The 18,951-nt window shown below is 40.8% G+C and overlaps 1 protein-coding gene across 1 annotated transcript in view; it reads left to right on the top strand.

The window, feature by feature from the left end:
• The window catches only part of CADPS (calcium dependent secretion activator), a 461,279-nt gene that overhangs the window by 206,319 nt on the left and 236,009 nt on the right, over positions 1-18,951 (top strand). The window contains 2 exon segments of the mRNA XM_033131706.1: positions 2,902-2,982; positions 14,546-14,779. Coding sequence (XP_032987597.1) covers positions 2,902-2,982; positions 14,546-14,779 — 315 coding nt within the window.

The following is an 18,951-nucleotide window of genomic DNA, read 5'->3' as shown; positions in this document are numbered from 1 at the left end:
ATGTAACACACATCAAAAGAGCTCCAGTTTGAGAAAGCAGACTCCATTTCAAATGGCTGGTACTTTCCTAGCCATGGGACAGGGGGCACATTCCTGAACCAGACTGAGACTCAGCTTCCTCATCTGTAAAATGGGATAATAATGGTACCTACCTCATAAAGCTGTTTGACATGTGGAATGTCTCAAGCTGCTCTGTGGAATGGTTTCAGTGACATAATTGTGTAAAAGACAATGTTCAATGCAGTTAAGTAGGCTTATTTACTCTAGAATTTCTCAGAATCTTTATTAGGCTAATAGGTAATACAAATTTTTAGGAGGGAGCAGCATTTCCTGACCCCAGAGTCCTTTCCCTGGGAGAATACACATTAATATCTATTTTTTGGACCTTTATAAAAAGCTAAAATATAGGTCATGAGGTATCCAGGCTGGATATAGGCATCAATAAATACTAATCCTTTCAGTTTTGTGTCCCAAATGTTCAATAACCATATTTGTTCTTGCTAGATTTAAGCTTCATGGAGGCAGAGCCTGGGGCCTGTCTTGTTCCCTTCTATATTCCAGTGTCTTGACATACCAGGACGTTCCATGAAACTTTGATGAGTGAATGCGTAAATGAGTGAAGCAATGAATTAATGAACGAAGCTTAGTGTAGAGCGAGACTCATCATCTTTATCGCTGGCATTCTCTGCTATTTCTGGTTGCATTCGATGAGGCCAGCAGCAGAACTCAGACATCTCTGCGAAACTTAGTGATAGCGATGGTTCTATTGCACTGTTTTCCCTTTTCAGTTTTAACCTATGTGAGCATCATATCTTCTGACAGAATTCCCAAGTTTAGCCCCTAAACAAATCATTGTACTACTTCTCAGTGAAGTAGTCAGATGTTTCTTTCACATTGCTCCCAGTGGGTTTGCACCTGGATCTGAAGAAGTCTTGCACATCCAACAGAAGCAAATTAAAACAGCTTGTTGGAGCTGTAAAACAACACTGAGGATACCATGTTCCCCACGTTCGCCTATTGGCAAGTGGTGACGGATGGACCCCTGGTCAGCGGTGTGACTGCTTTCAGGTGGTTTCCTGTATATTTATTTAGAATGGGATTTCCACTCTGGACATCATGCAGAATAATAATGATGATAATATAATAATGATAACGATAATAATAAGTTTAAGCTAAAAAAAAAGTCGTGTTGGTCAAAGTCTAACTGATACTCTTACTGCAGAACTTCTCAGAGACTTTGTGCATTTCAACATAGCATTTCCCAAACTTATCAGACCATTCTTCTGGACCTTTCCTGAAACCTTTCTTCTGCAATATCACATAAGACTGTTGTTCATCAGAACACCCTTTAGAAAATGCTACCTTAGAATGCATGGCCAGAAGTTGCAATCCAGTCTTCATAATCTAGGAAATAGTCCTGCTCTTCAAAACTGTGGGAAGGAGAAAATAAGGCAACTCCTGAATCGAACAGGGTGTTAAAGATACACAGCATAAAGCCAGAGGGATTTCTGAGTTTTGTGTAACAAACCAAAGACAAGTCATGATGCTTCAAAAGTATGACCATAAATTGTGCAGTGGTTTTGTTTACATCATATTATAACTTACTTGCCACACCATTTTGTAGCAAAATGAGATTCTTTTTTTAAGCATGAAGCTGGGTTTTCATTTTCAAATTTCTGAGTGAAAATTTCATTTTGAAATTTCTGACTAAAAGTGGCTTTTTAAAGAAAGGAACTTAGAAAACTCACATACTTCTAAAGCTACTTTTCGTTGTGAGTTAATTTGTACTAAAAAGAGGAATAAAGCCCATCCTATTTGAAGACCACTTTTCCCTACTTATCAACCTTTTCGGTGATTAAAATAAATCATAAATTTCTGAACAAAACAGACTCAGTTACAGTATGAAGGATAACACTAGGCTTGCTTGGAAATGAAGAGAGCACTTCAATTCACAGAGCAGGGATCAGCAAATATGGCCCGCCACCTGTTGTTATGTATAAAGTTTTATTGGAACACAGCAGTGCTCACTCATTTATGGATTGTCTCTGGCCATTTTCACACTTCATTAGGAGAGTTGAGTTATTTCAACAGAGATCTATCTTATGGCCCTCCAAGCCTACAGTACTAATTACATGGCTCTTTATGGAAATGTTTGCCAATCTCTTTCAAAGATTTGCAGGAAAATGTGAAAAGGATGGAGATTATATAACTAACCCCTTTAGTCTATTGATGGGAAAGCTGAAACTAGACAATATTAGGGAATTGTCCAGGTTTATTTATGCTTGGATATTCTGATTCTTATATCCTAACAACTCTAATAATCGTGGCAAACAAAGATAGATTGCCACTTAGATATCAACACCAAGTGGTAGTGACCATCTAAAGTGCGGTTGAGAAGGTCTCAGGGCTCATTAAGAAGGAAAGCGATGATTGATTCATCTTCCAGGGTCCAGGCATGGGAAAGCAGCAGAGTATGTGCCGTGTAGGCACTATGCACACACACTATGTCTGCTCCATATATTATTAATAGTTACGTCACCATTTCCTTCCTTGTGCGTCTGCCATGTAAGCACTTTGTTCGTTGGACCAAATCAGAGGTGCTGCATTGGACCCTCATTAGAAGTACCTCGTTAGAATTATTGCTGCTTAGCAGTTCAAAAGTGACTCTTGTACAAGCTCATTCAAATGCCTTCCTTAGCAACTGTCTACCTCCTCACACTCTGCCTAAAAGGATTTAACTGGGGATTTCATTCAAACTCAATTTTTCTGTTTACGAGAATCTTAACTTTTAGTGAAATGTGTCCATGGGGGCACGGAGGGGGGGGTGTAAAATGGAAAACCGTCGGTTTATTGGCTTTTGTGACTCAAATTGAAAGTCTCCTTGTTTGTGCTTCTGTGCAGCTGGACAATCCAGATGAGCAAGCAGCGCAGATCAGACGAGAGTTGGATGGACGACTCCAAATGGCAGACCAAATAGCCAGGGTAAGGAAACTCTGGGGACATTTACTGGAGGATCAAAGTCCCACACAGGAAGCACACAGATTATGAAGGGCCATCAAAAGATAAAACTGGGAGGCCGAGAGGAGGAGCAATGAGGACAATCCCTCTGATTGGGCCTTACCCGCCTTTCTCGGGGCATCTCTCCCAGAGATAGCTCATGCATTTCCTCCATGACTCCAGTCAATAGCCAAACCCAGCCTGACCTTTCTTCTGAGTCCCAGACTTATATTTCCAACTGTCTATGGAGCATTTCAACTTCGACATCCCCTGGCATTTCGAGTTGAATGTGTTCAAAATCTCACTCCTTCTTCCTCTGACCATATTCAGATACCGTGTTTCCCTAAAAATAAGACAGGGTCTTTTACTAATTTTTGCTCCAAAAGACGCATTAGGGCTTATGTTCAGGGGATGTCATCCTGAAGAATCACGCTAGGGCTTATTTTCTGGTTAGGTCTTATTTTCGGGGAAACACGGTACCTATTTTACTCCTCTCCACTTACTCTCCATTCAGTTACTGTGGATGAAACCCTGTAGTGACTCTCAATTTTTCCTTCCTCCCCACAACACTCCATACTCGATCAACCACCCAGTCATTGATCCCGTCTCCTAATTATGGGTCAGATCTCTGTACTGCTTTCTAGCACCGATGCTAATACTTTGATTCAGGCCCTCATCTTCAACTCCTAGATATTAAAATAGCCTCCTAACGGGCACCCCTGGCTCCAACCCATCCTCCTCTCCTGTCCATCCTTCATGCAATTGCCATTCTAAAACTTATATACAAACATCTCAAAACAGAGCCTGGGAATCCTTCAAAAGAATCCCCCATTGTCCCCAGAACAAAATCTAAGCTCTTTAGAAAAATAGTCAAGGATTTTAATCCACACACCCTATCTTCCCTCACCTCCCACAGATTTCCCACCAGAACTCCCCGTTCCAGCTACAGAGAATGTGTCCCCCTGAATGTTCCAGGCTCTTTCCAACCTTAGTGCCTTTCTACCCACTGGTGTTTCAACCTGGAATGACCTTTCTTCTCTCCTCCACTTAGCAAACTCTCCAACTCAGTCTTCAGTGCTTAACTTAAAACCCCTTTTCTAAGAGCCTAGCAGTTAGTCCTCTCCACTTTAGTGCTTTCTTCCTGTCACATATAAACCTTTATTGTAACAGTTCATTGCATGGTGCTGATTCCTTTCCATGTCTGAGTCTCCCGGCAGATAGGATTTCTCTAGGACTGAGATTATGTGTTACTATTGATGACCGTTTGCCTAAGTAGTGTTGCTGTTGTGCCATTTGTGTTATTATTAACGGTCGTGATGCTAGTACCATATATGGAGTGCTGACCCTGTGTCAGGCATACTAAATGCTCTACATGTACCATCATATTCAATCCTCAGAACCACTCTACAAGGACACTTCCATTATCATTCTTGTTTTAGGGATGGGGAAATCCGGACTGAGGCACCAGTTAAGCGGCTATACTGAACCATTATCTCAAGTCTGTCTAAATATCAGGGCTAGGACAAGGGTTAGGCATTTACCTCAGGTGAAAAATTAAAAGTGGGGGGAGGGGCAAAATGCAGTATAAAAATAAATAAAACTTAACGCAGTCGTTTAAAATTACAATTAATACCAAAAAATCTGTGAAGAACAAAATACCAGACTTTAAGTAACCAGATCCAACTTGTTCCTACGGGAACCACAGGCCACGTGTGCATGTGAGGGTAGGGGCGGTGGGAGGTGGCAGGGAGGATGGATGGAGAGTAGAGCTTGGCATTCACCCTTTTTCTTTATGGAAAGAGGTGTCTCAGGACTTGGACGCATGGGAAAAAAATTCTACTGGAAGAGAAACTGAAGAGAGATTCCAAGAAGCATGAAAATCCCCATTTGTGCTCAGGCAGTTTTACTGAAATGTTTTGCATCTTGTTTTTGGACACCTTCAAAGTTTACAGTAGAGTCAGTCTGCTGGTTAAAAATAGTATGCAGTTATGGATTTGGCTAAAGGTAGTGTAAAAGGCTCTTATGTTTGAAAACCCTGCTTAATGTGGGAGTAAACATCAATAAGGCTTTAGAATTTCCTTCTGTAAACTCAGTGTCTCCTCAGCAAGTTATCCAGAAAATGGAAGGCACTTGGTCCATTCCCTGCCTTTAGGCAACTATTATATTCCCAACTAAGTAGTCATCCCATTTAAACAAAATCACACACACACACACACACACACACACACACACACACACACACACTTTCAAAACAAGATCATGGCACTTTTATTTTAGTTGTTTACTTTGAGGCTTAACGTGATAATTTAAGAAACTAATGTGGGCTGATTTTAATTTTTAAAAGATAGTGGATGAACAAGTGTTGCGTAGTGAGCCAAGTTGCTCATCTCTGAACAGTAGATGAAGAAATCTCTCATCCAGCCCACACCGCTAGATATTCTGATAAGTAGGATATTATTACCAACCTAGAACTAGACTTCCTTAGACGGTGAAGTAGGCAATTAAAGTGAATCTTGGTCATTATTTACAGAGAATGAAGACTAGTTTCAAAGTGTATAGAAGGTCCTCCAAACATTTGGGTTATTGAAGATTTCTATGAGAGAGTCTGCCCACTACTATCTCCTATTCTTCTAGAAATTGATTCTTTTTCCACAATGTTCATTCATACCAGTGGCCAATTGCCACAGCTCGTTGATCCTGAAAGTGAGGAACTAATGACATTTCTCAGCTTGCCCGGGCCACAAGTGCTTGGTCCAGAAATGGATGCCTGATGCAACTAAACCAGCGGATCCTTTCCCTGGTACCTGTGGACTACAGGCCAACAGGGCTGTGTCCTCTAGTGGTAGAAAGATGTCTGAAGCCATTTTAAATTTATAGGGAAAAGAGGATGAAAGAACGAAGCCAACATACAGAGAGAAACAGAGACAGAGAATATACTGTTATCCTCAGGATGTTCAAGTCCCGAGATCGACTTTTTCTTGAGCCTCAGCCATGTAACTGTTTTTCCCTCAGTTTAGTTAGATTCCAAAATAAATAAATTCTCTTTTTTGTTTGTAAACCAGCCTGGGTAGTACTGAGGAAAATTTAGACGTAGCTCATCTACTAAAAATTAAATAAAATATCAAGATCTCAGATATTGCCTAGTTTATGAAGAAACAAAGCACCTATGCCCATCTTCTTTTAGCATGCCCTGATATTTCTATTTCCGGCATCACAGTGAATTTTAGTGAGGATATGGAATTCAACCCATATGGCTGAACATCAGCTCCTGTAAACATCATAACCAGAAATTCCTGGATATAGATGTCTTCTAACATACATAATTCACTCTGTTCTCTGAATTAAAAGATGAGTAGAGCATTTTGATTGCAAATGAGAGGCACCAACTCAAGGAAGCTTATGTAAAAGGGGATTGATTCTCAGGATCAAAGAGTGTCTCACACAGGAAAGGTGTAGCTGAAACCAGGAAGGAACTGGAACCCGGGACCCCCAGGTGGTCAGGGCTTCCATCTCTTAACTCTGCATATTCCATTCATTGTTCCTTTTTTCTTTGCAACCAACTTTCTTTGCCTCTCAAGTGGGAAACATAGTGCTCCACGGCTCTCCATGTCTCCAGGATGGCCAAGTGGGAAATCGCGTAGCCAGTCAACCTCTCTCTCAAATCTTTATCCCTATCTTCCCTTTCCCCTTTTCTTACTATCCTCTTCAAATTCACAATTTCAAGAGTCAGGCCTCTCATTGGCCCAACTGTGTTCAAGGGCCAACCGCTGGAACAATCAACTAATCTAACGTGGAAAGGGGGTGAAGTCCTCACTGAACAGGCAGGTGCTGGAAATACATCAGTGAGGGTGAGGGTGGTACCCAAGAGATCAGGCTGTGGGTGCTATGATCATTATGAATTGGGAGATGCCCCAAGATGTGCCCTAAATTAATAACTATCACTTCTTATATGGTATTTACTATATGTCAGACTATCTTTCTTCTAAGCATTTTGCATTTGATAACCTATCTAGCCCTCCAATAACTTTATAAAAAATGTGCTATCATTATCCTCCTTTCATAGAGGAGGCTGAAGCAAAGATATTACAGGACGTGGCCCGGGTCGCTCAGTGACCAGAATCTGCAGTCCTAGCCAGTGTGCATAACCATCATTATAAAATGCCTACTCAAATACAGGCTCTGATTTTCCCCATTACCCCAGTCTAAGTCTCCAACATGCCCCTCACGCAGGGCTTTACCTTACCTCATCCTGACCGCTCCTCTCTGCTAATCAGTCCTTTTGTTAAATGTGTCAGGCTGTGCGATTTCATCTAAACTAGAGAGTTCCTTGAGACCTATATGACAAACAATCCTGGGAGTTACAGTAATTCTCCCCAATGTAGGCACATCAAAAAGTTTAAGTGATGTGCTCAAGTTCACTCAGCTGGTAAATAGAAAGCTGGGTGCTCTAATTCTAAGTTTCATGCTCTTTTTTTTTTTTTTTTTTTTTTTTTTTTTTGAGTAGTCAGATGACAGATAGAAAGTTACGCTGGGAGAAGACTGCTCCAGGTCCACTCTCCCTGATGGCTGCCCCTCCAGGGAACTGCTTTCTTTCTTCGACTGAAGTTTGCTCTGTAGTCTCTTCAGTTTATCCAGCAGGCCAAATGAAGCAACAGCATCAGGCGGAACTGGCTCCTGGAATTCTGAATCCTTTCTACTTTGATTTCCTTGAAATCTGGAAAGAGGTTGTAACCCTTGGTGGTTCTGCCTGCAGCATTTTCATCATCACACACTTGTGAAAGGCTTGTGTTTGTCCTTTCTTCCTAGAAGAGAAGGGAGGAAAGTGCACAGTGCCTTTCCTCTACCCACAGTCCTAACACTGTAATCTGTTAATTCGCACCAATATCCCAAAAACCATCAGACAGAGAGGGCTGCATGAGCCCCCGCTGTGGACATCAGACATGCTGTCTTGAAAGTTCCATGAGGAAATCTGAACGCGTTTTTTTTTTAATCTGGTAGAAAAGACTTCTTAATCCCTGTTCAAACATTTTCTCAAATCCTCTCATGTTGATATTACTGTGTCCCCAAATTTCACCCAGGAATTAAGTCTAAGTTATTTAAATTGTGTGATCAGAAGTTGACATTGGAGCTTAAACAGGCAGCTTGTGGCATTAGTGCTGTGACATTTGCCAGTTCTCTTGGCCACGTTTTAAGGTAAAATTCGAAAATTCTTGAGCTCATTAGATAAGACAAATAATATAGCTTTTTAGTATTAGTGGCAGAGGTCTGGCAGTGAAACACCATTGGTTTTTCAAGCTATCATTTAAATGTGAAATTGCCACTTCGACCCCTATTTTCTGCAGAGTGAAATTCCCATCTCATGCCACGGTCCTGTTGCAAACATGGATGAAACTATGCCCCCAGGAGCGAAATAATATCCAAATATTTCCTAGATGAAGAAGTTCTGCTTCGTACATTGCCAAAAATAAAGTGGAAATGGATTCCCTTCCTACCGGAGAATGGTCCTGCCCCTCAGCCTGTAAATTAATTTTGTAGCAAATGGCATTCACCCTGTGCCATGACGTAGTACATTGTCCACACACACGGTAGGAGTTTAGTTCATTTTTTTTGCCTGAAAGAATGTGTGTGGAGAGCATCTCCCTGACTTGGGCCTTTGTCCGGTAGCTAAGAAACCAGGGAAATCTGAGTTCAAGGAGAAATCTAAATGCCAAAGAGGTTCTCTGAAGTTCATTCAAGTGAATGGAAGTCCATCCAATTCATAAAAGCTGAGGAAGTAAGACCAAGACAATTAAAGAGAGGTTTGAGTAAAGAAGCCAATCCAGAAAACTATACCTGCGCCCAAAATGCCTTCTAACATCTGTGATGCTGATTTTGACAAATTACTACCAAGACCTTCTTCTTGCCAAACTGCCCGGCCCTCCTCCATCATTTCCTATACTTCACCCAATGCCCGCCATTCGTATTGACTGGTTATACCAGTCCACATGGACAGGTGATAGTGGAACAGTCGCTGCTATGGAAGACTAGCTGTCACCAGCCCAGTGAAATGACGTGATGCATAGAGGGTGCACCGTGCTGAGAAGCCTAATAATATGGTTTAACTCGGCTCTGTTACCATTTGGGGCCAGATGGTTCTGCCCTCTTATATGCTAGCTAAGAACATGGGCTCTGGGTTTCAAATGCAATTCTACTAATTATTGATTTAATTTCTATGCTTCATTTTCCTGCAGAAAATGGTAATAAATAATAGCACTAGCCTCAATGGGTTGTTGGAGAGATTAAATGAGGTACAGCATGTAAACGGCTTAGACTAGTGCCCAGTGCCCAGTTAAGACTCAGTAAATGCCAACTGGCATCATGGTCTTTACTGCAGTCACCCTCATTGGTACCGGTATTGTTAGCGGCGTGGGGGTAGTTGGTGCCTGATGTATATGGATATGGACATACGCATGCATATATATGCATATGTGTGTGTGTATATGAGTATGGATATTTGTATGTGTCTATATGCATATATGTGTATGCATATGTGTACATGTATTGGTATGAGTGCATGTGTATATGTACACCTATAGGTATACATATACATTATACACACATACATGCACATAGTCAGTGATCAAAAGTATTCATGTTGGTTATTATCTCTTACTCTAGAGGTTCATTATTCTCAGTTCAAATGTAGAAATACAACTTCAGACAGATTAAGAAACCTGTCTAAAATCACACAGCTAGTAAGTGGCAGACCCAGGACTCAAAAGTAGAGTCTGTTTTGCTAACGTGGGCTGGATACGGTTCCTTGGTGCCCTTTGTACCCTGTGCATGCCTGTGTTACTTCATGTGTCACATGGTGTCTAATTGGTTGCTTTCATCATGGTCCCCCATCCCATTACCAATCTGATGGCTCATTCATCCCCAGTAACAACCAAACTACCTGACACATGATAGGAGCCACTTGAGAGATTGGACCAAATTTTTGCAATGCTGTTGGTGAGCTCCCATGTCCAGAAAGTGTTCTGCCACCTCCTTCCTTCTGACTGTCCACTAGTATATGTCATTTGAGCCTTTCGAGAGTAAGGATCCTCTATCTGAGTAGGGGTACCCTTATAAGCTTTTACATGTACCCATTTTATCCTCTGTGGGTAAAAATGCAAAGACAGAAAAGCAAAGCAAATGGCTGACAGAGCTGTTAGCACTTTCAAATGCTATTTTTCAAGATGTTCCAAAAATCCTTCAGTGTGGCCAAGCATAAACAACCCCGGTAGGAATTGTCCTTGGGAGGACATCCCCACTGAGGAATGTTATCAGCCCAAAACAAAAATAAATGGCCAGCAAAGATTTTCTTTGGAAGACTTTGTCCACCCGTATGCCATGTCTTTCATAAAGCAATATGAAAAAAACAATCTTTTTGTCAGGGCTAATTTGCTTTTATGCTTGGGAAAGTAGCAATCGAGATGGACGACTACATTTTCCTTATTTTGGCACAACTTCAGCTTTAAAATGGTGTTTGTAATGGGCCCGCTGCTAAAAACTCCCCTCAAGAACCTCAGCTTAGATTGACGGAATGCTATTTCTTCTCAAGGTTTAAGTACTCAGGGCAGAAAAATGGCCTTGTTTTCCCTCGCAGACTTCAGTTTTATGAGTCTCTTTTTATGGTGTTGTTAGGAACTGTCCAGCTTCTGGAAGGAGTGATAATTCTTTGAATTTTTCCAATATTCTGCTACATAAAGTTTGGTGGATGCTAATTCTGGGCCAGAGTGATATTGTCTGTAGCTACTAGATATTCTTCCAGTGCTTGAAACTGGAGAGTTTAAATAGATATAGAGAATAAACTGATGGTTGCCAGGTGGGAGACGGCTTGGGAGGGGTGAGTGAAAAAAGGGGAAGGGATTAAGAAATACAAATTGGTAATTATGAAATAGTCTACGGGATATAAAGTAAAGCACAGGGAATATAGTCAATAATATTGTAATAACTACGTATAGTGCCAGGTGGGTACTGGACTAGTCAGAGGGATCACTTCGTAAATTATGTAAATGTCTAACCACTATGCTGTACACTTCAAACTAATATAAAATAATAGAGAATGTCAAACAAATTGAAAAAAAATTAAGAAAAAGAAAAAAAAATAAGACAGTAGAGGTAAAAGGCCTTGAGATGATTCTTGAAGATGAGTAGGTATCTCAAGGATGATTAGCAGGAAAGAACCCACTTCATAGACATGATAGGTTTTCTCACTGTCTCCTTGGCAACTGCAAGGCCAGGAGCTGCCAGTGAAGATGAGAGATACCACTTACCCAGCTCCCCAAGAATCCCACGTAGTCATGAGGTTTGGGCTGCAATAAGAGGAGGAAAGCGACAGGTCAGTGTAACGACCTTTGCTGCGTGGTAGGCTTTATCATGGCCGTGGAAACCACTCTGCAATCATGAATTAACCTATCTCATTTTTCCCTTACTCTCAAGAAGTACCATGTTCAAAAGGATATGGAGAAATATTCTGTGACCATGTACAATTATGCAGATCTTCTTGGATGCATGGTTGCCTGTTGTATTTTCCATAGAAAGAAGAAAATATCAGTGGCCCTGTCTCAGCCAGCTCATGTTGGTGGCAAACTTTTCATCCATCACATTCTCAGCCCATGTTACCTCCTCTGAAAAGCCACCCTAATTCTCTCAGGAAGAGTTCACATCTCATAGACTTCCATTACATCAACCCTGATGTTTCCTTGTAGGTCTTTCCCCCGACTAGCTGGAAGCTCCAGGAGAATAGTCCACATCCTGACATAAATGATCCTCCTATACCTAATACTGTGCCAGGTATAGTATTGGTGGCCATAAATGTTTCCAAGTGATGATGACCCATTAGCCAAGTTCTCACATTTCCATGACCCTTTTCACAAGGGTACCCATGATTTTGAGGGACAGTTGTCCCCTGACTGAGTCCAAGAATAATTAAAAATCAAGCCCACTTGCAGAAGTTTTAGAGAACATGACTCTTGCATTGAATCATTCCTAGCTCCTGTCGAGCTCATCAGCCTGTCATCTCATGTCGGAGGCATCCATCCTGCTTCTGCCCTCATATTCACCCACAGTGTGTTTAGAAAGCACCACACCGTGGGCTGAGCCCAGCCGTAAAGCAGGAAATGATTATACCAAGAGGTTCCAGAAGGAATTGGTACTCTAAGGCTGCTGGGTGGATTTCAGACTCCCATACTCATTGACATGAAAAAGCGGAATCTCAGGGTTCTTCCAGAACTTAATTTATCAGCTCTTCACGTCCTCCTCATCAATGACTTTTAGCTACATTGATATTTAACAAGGACCTTTTGTCAAGCCATCCATTCATTCACTCAACTCATACGTATTGAATATTTACTATGTGGCAAACATTATTGCAGATATCAAGAATTCAGCACAGGTATCAAAATCGGTATGGTCCTGCCTCATGGCCCAACAGAAAAGACAGACATTATACAAATAAATTTTATCATTTATTAATTAATTATAATAAATGTTACCAAGAAGATGTGCTAAGAATTACAAGAAAGTACAATAGAGGACCCAACCTAGGGAAGTGAAGTTTTGAGGCTGAAATATGAAAGGTGACAAGATGGCTGAGGATTACATAGGGAGGCAGGAGGAAAGGGAAGCACTTATGATGGTCTGTGAGTTGGAAAAAGACTAGCATAGCACAGAGACATTTGCAAGCTCTACATAGAGGACCCACTATGTGAATCTGAGTGAAGCTCTATGGTGGCAAAGACGAGATGCCCTTCTAGCTAAGTAGTTAGTAAGGAGGAATTATTCTACGGAAAATAAGATCTCAAGGATCCAGAATACAAAAGTAATAACTAGGCTTTGTGGGAATTAGAAAACCAATAAAAGTCAAAGCTCTTTTCCTGCGACTCTAGATAGTTTATTCCTTCCTCTTCTCTTCCCTCCTGCCCTCCTTCCCTCCCTTCCTCTCTCCTCTCAGTCTCTGCCTTCCTCCTTTTCTGTCTATCTCTCTACATCTTTTTCTCTCTTCTTTGTCAAGGGTCTTATTCTGCTTTCACTTGGTTCAATATGGCAGCCACCCATGAGTCTACATGATCTTACAGTTTCAGCTCCACCACTGAATTCAGTCTCAGTATCTCTTAGTTCAATTGTCTGAGAAAATAATTCTGGTTGATTGCTGGCCACTTAATAGAATTAGCTGGTTGACTTTGAGCCAGGTTCCCACGTACTATACATATTATTTTTTGCCACCCGGAATTGGCAAAGCAATTCATGTTGCTGTGTTCTAGGTAGAGTTCTACCCCCAGCCACATGGATGGAGGATATAACTCATATCTAAGCAATTCAACACAACCTGTTCCTGGCCTTAAAAACTGGCTCAGTGTATGTACAGACTTTGGGTGAGAATTCTTTGATTAAAAAACTCTCCATTTTCCATGGTCATTTACAAGAGGAGAAATTCTCTCTTCCTTTAGATAGTTTGACGTGCTGTTTTAAGGTTCAGTTATTTAGCAACTTTTTGTGACATTGAGTGAAGCAAGACTGAGAATGGAGCCACCCCAGAGGAACCCAAACCAAGATTTGGAGGCAAAACTCACTACATTGTGGTGATATTATTTGAGTGCTGATTCCAGCCTTACCTGAAGCTGGGCTACCCCAGGACATTTTCAAGCCAATAAATTCTTTTCATTGTTTAATCTAGTTTAAATTAGATTTTTCTGTCATTCTCAAAAAAAAAGTCAAACTGATTTTGCTGGCCCCTCATCAGCTTCTCCACAACCTGATCTGTTATGGAGTGGGCCTGGGGAGGACAAGCTCATGTTTCAATTAGGAAATGATTACTTGAGAAGGGGATCAATCCAAAGTATATTGAAGGATCCTAGGTGACTTAGAGGCATGAAGAAACAAATAGCACAGCTAAAACATGTTGCCATTGCAATAGAATTCATATGCAACGAAGTGAAAAAAACAGGTCAGTTCTGATACTGAATTGACTTAACTTCTTTTCTAAAGAATTTTAATGAACTTTTTCATTAATTTATTTTTCAATTTTTCTTGAAAACAGTAGTTATTCTTTTTAGAAATAGCCACCAGCTATCTTTGAAACGTCTCAAATGAGCTCCTTTTGAATTATTCAAGTGAGAAAATCTCAATAGATATCCAGAAATAGGGTGTCTTTCTGTCTCCATAACTTAGAAACAACTGACTGCATTTTGCTAAAGAGAAACACTGTTTTAACTAAAATCAGATTTGAAAAATATCACCTCATTTTTCTTTCCACAAATCAGACTTGCTGGAGAAAACAGATAGAACGATAATAAAACAATTGACTCTTCCTTACTGTATGTTTATGAATGCTTGTTACCTGGTAGGGACTATCAAGAACTGGAAGGCAGGCAGCTATCCACTCCACTAGGCGGAACATTTTGCTAGCATGGTGCCACACAGTGCATGGGCCACGTTCCCAACTCTGGGTTCCAAGATGCAAACCTTCTATGTAAGTCAGGTCTCTATTTACTCCTCTGCTCATGTTTTTCTTTTGCTTTGCCAGGAACGCAAATTTCCCAAGTTCGTATCCAAAGAAATGGAAAACATGTACATTGAGGAGCTGAAGTCTTCTGTCAACCTGCTCATGGCCAACTTGGAGAGCATGCCGGTGTCCAAAGGTGGCGAGTTCAAGCTTCAGAAGCTCAAACGCAGCCACAATGCTTCCATCATCGACATGGGCGAGGAGAGTGAGAACCAGCTCTCCAAGTCCGACGTCGTGCTGTCTTTCTCCTTGGAGGTAAAAAGCTCTAAACCCTTGAAAGTTTCCTGGCACAGCAAGCAGAACATTGGTGATTAGACGCATTAAAATCAGCTTGTTTTCCTCCTTACACCCCAGGGGCAGTTACCGAAATAACAGCTTGCTAAACACAGGTCAGCTAATCAGCAAGTGATTCCCCATCTCCAGGAGCCCATGCTTTTCGCAAGAAAACGCAGTCTTAAGAACCACCTACTAAATTTAGCCTTGCATTCCGTTTCCTGTTTTAAAGCAGTGAGCGAGGATTTTTGTAAAGACCTATGCAATTTAGAAAGTTTAGATTTGGGGCGACCTGTGTTGAAGTTATGAGGGGAGAAATCTAGCATCATTTCATGGTGAGTTGTAAATTTTCTTTCCGGTCATCTCTCCTGTGGGTTACACCATAGAGACACTCTGGTGGTGGAGCATTTTTTATTTATCTCATAACCCAAAGAAACAACCCATTTGGTCTAGGATTGGGGTAGAATGCTCAATATGTCAATGCATTTCTCTAACTTCTACTCAGAAGTTTTTTTTCATAGATAGAATCGAAGGAGTAGTTGCAATCTAGTTTCATTAGAATCACCTGGGAAGCAGGTTCAATATGCAGAGCGCTGACACCACCCCGTCCTAGTCACCAAAATCTCTAGGGGGTGGAAATTTAAAACACAGCAGTCACTTTGGAAAATAGTTTGGTATTTTCTCAGAAAGCTAAACATAAACTTACTTTGTGTTCCAGCAACCCCACTCTTAGATATCTACCCCAGAGAAATGAAAACACAGGTCTCATGAAGAATTGCTCACACAGGTTTGTAGCAGCATCATTCACAATAGGCAAAAATGGAAACAATCGAAATGTGTATCAACTGGTGAATGGGCAAAATGTGTTACATCCATATAAGTCAGCAATGAAAAGAAAGACACTACCGATATATGCTTTGATGTATTGAACCTCGAAAACATTATCCTCAGCGAAAGGAACCAGACACAAGAGACCACGTATTGTTTGATTCCATTGATATGAAATGTCCGGGAAAGGTGACTCTCCAGAAACAGAAAGTAGATTTGTGTTTCCTGAGGCAAGGGGTGGACCTTTTGGAGGAAGATAAAAAATATTCTAAAACTAATTTATGATGCTGATTGTACAACTTAGTACATTTACAAAAATCACTGTATTTTACACTTAAAACGGGTTAATTATATGACATGTAAAACATGCCTCAATAAAGTTATAGGAAAAAAGAATCTCCAGGAGAGCACAGGCCAGAAATGTGCATTTTCACGAGCTACCCAGATACTTCTTATGTATTCCTAAGTTAGAGAACCATTCATAACTTATTGAGGTTCAAAACTCCACACGGATTTTATGATGACCCTAGTTTTGGGAGAACAACAGAATAGATCAAATTTCTGTAGATGTGATTAGAATTTCTAAAGGTGGACTTCATTTTCTAGAACATCATTCAGGCTTGCTGTGAATGAACTGCAGGTGATTTGTGCTCGCTCAGTTTCGGTTGAGATAGCCATATTACAGTATTTTCAACACGTATTTTGCAGTCAAAAGCGGCAGTGTTCAATTAAATATAGAGCGCTTGGTACGTGAAAAAAATCATCAGTGTAATTTCACAGAAACTTTCTTTCTTTTTCAATCCTGCCACCTGAGGCACTGAATGCTTTTTCTTAGGTGTTTTTGAATTTGATTATTGCCAATTAGAGGTGGCAATTTATTCCCTACTGCCTCTTTTCTTTCTACAGAAGCGGGGGGGAGAAGTGGCTTGTTTATTGATTTTCATGAAGCTTTTAAATCTGTAATTTTCTAATTCTGCATCAGTACTCAATATTATACAGCTGATTGTCTGAAATTTAGGTGTGGGCCAGACCCCAACCATACGCATATGTACACGATTCAAACGGGCTTTAACTTGTAAGTACAAGTACAGAATGAAATACCCCAGGGTTCCCAGATACTTTTTAATTAGAACACTAAATTGCACATTATACCAAAACTGCCAGCAAAAAACATTGTACATTTACTTGTGAACGTGTTTTGGAGGACGTGGAAAGGGGAGGAAGCAAGAAGAGGGAGAGAGACTGTCATCTCATCAGCGCAGTGGTTTTGAATTTTCAGATCGGTAGGAGACATAGTCTGTGTAATTATAGAATTGCATGGCTGGAAGGGACACATGAGAGCAGTGAACTGCAGCCAGAGAACTAAGGTCCAGGCTGCCAGCTGGGCATGGCTGTGGGCAGGGGGAGGTGCTCTGATGAAAAACAATAGGTATTCACAGAATGCTGCTGTGGCCCAGGTGCTCTGCCATCATTAACTAGGGAATCCCCACAGCACTTTTTGGAGGCATTTGCCTATGTGAAAAGAAGCCTCAGAGAGGTTAAGGAACTTGCAAATGACTACACAGGTAGTGAAGATACAGATTCGGGATTTGAACTCAGATCTTTTAAAGTCCAAAAAGTGTGTTCTTTCCTCTGTTCTTCCCATTGTTTTTCATTTCTATCGTTCCTTCCAGTTTCAAATTTTTCATTTACACACACACACACACACATACACACACACACACACACACACACACACACAGAGGGTACCAGAAAAATGCATACACATTTTAAGAAAGGAAAAAACTGTATTAAAATTGTAATAATATATATCAATAATAAAAGATGAATGCAAGTCACATTTGACTTCGGCAATTACAAGAGGTGCTCAAAGTGGTTCCCATCAGTATAATTTTAATACAGTTTTTTCCTTTCTTAAAACATGTACATTTTTTTGGTGCCCTCTGTGTGTGTGTGTGTGTGTGTGTGTGTGTGTGTGTGTGAGACATTTGATTCTCACACAACATGTGTTGATCAAATGTCACACACACAGTTAGAAGTAGGACACACAGTGAGAAATAGGACACATATATCATTATCCACTTTACAGATGAGGAAACTGAGGCTCAGGAGGTTTGAAAGGAAAGTAAAGTGATCCCAAGGCCAAGCCATTTGTTCAACGTCACATGAGAAGTATAATGGTTCTCAAAGTATGGCTCCTGGATCATCAGCATCACGTCAGCATCTCCAGGGAAATTGTTAAAAATTCAAACTCTAGGACCCCACCCCAGACCTACTTATCAAAAACTAGGGGGGGAGCCCAGCAAGCCTTCCAGGTGATTCCGAGTCACACTGTTTGAGAACCACTGGCTATTAAGCAGCAAAACTGTGACTTACGAATCCTGGTTCAGCGCAGCTCTTTTGTACTTTCTTGAATCCAGCCCATTAAAGAAGTGTACTTTTTTGCCCACCCACGCCCTTCTCCTTGTGTAATGTCATTCCCTAGCATGGGGTACCATTGCATGATTTAAAAAAAAAATACATTATAGATCTCATTCTAGATCTCTGATATATGTCATTTGCTTCAGATTTTTAAATCAGTATCTCTGCCCTCCACTCATTTCCACCACCACCCCCAATAAATGACAGGGCATACCACTGAATATGAGAAAAGCAGGTGATGAAATGGAGTTTGAGGGTAGTGGTGGGAAGTACAGTCTTGGTCCATCAAGACACCAGCATTTTCCTTTGGTCTAACACAGAATATGCAGATGCAGACATGTTTGTGTTTTGACCCAATAATGTGGGCCTGCACAGAGTTTCAGTATTTTATGTCTCCCTTTTTGGACTATTGACAAAATTTCAAAATCAGATTTCTGACTTTGGTTCTGATTCAGATTTCCATGTTCTGGTAGGAAAAATTAGAGTATCTGCCAACTATGAACTGGGAAAGACAAGGCAACAATGGGCTGTAACTAAGTAGCCACTGCTCCATTTCATTGGAGCCTGTGCTCTCAAGTTTGCCGCAGTCTTCACTACTCCCTACTGCATCTCCGACTCTAATGCTGAACGCTACTTGCCCGTCATCTTTGCACTTGCATCATCACTTATCTTATTATAAAGGGAAAACTAAATTCAGGAGCCTATGTTTTTGCCAAGTGCTGAATTAAAATCCAGACTATTTTTAAAGAAATAAGAGAGAGCCAAATTCTTTTTGGAAATGAAAACTGATCCTATATGTCTAACACAGACAAGAGTAACTCATTTCATATTACTTGTCTGGCCCCCGTGAGTTAGGGAACCTGTTTTCCATCTGGGAGGCAATAAGCTACACTATAAAAAATGAC

The sequence above is a fragment of the Rhinolophus ferrumequinum genome, chromosome 17, assembly GCF_004115265.2.
Source record: "Rhinolophus ferrumequinum isolate MPI-CBG mRhiFer1 chromosome 17, mRhiFer1_v1.p, whole genome shotgun sequence".
Taxonomy (NCBI): Eukaryota; Metazoa; Chordata; class Mammalia; order Chiroptera; family Rhinolophidae; genus Rhinolophus; species Rhinolophus ferrumequinum.
This window is presented reverse-complemented; position numbering and strand designations above follow the sequence as displayed.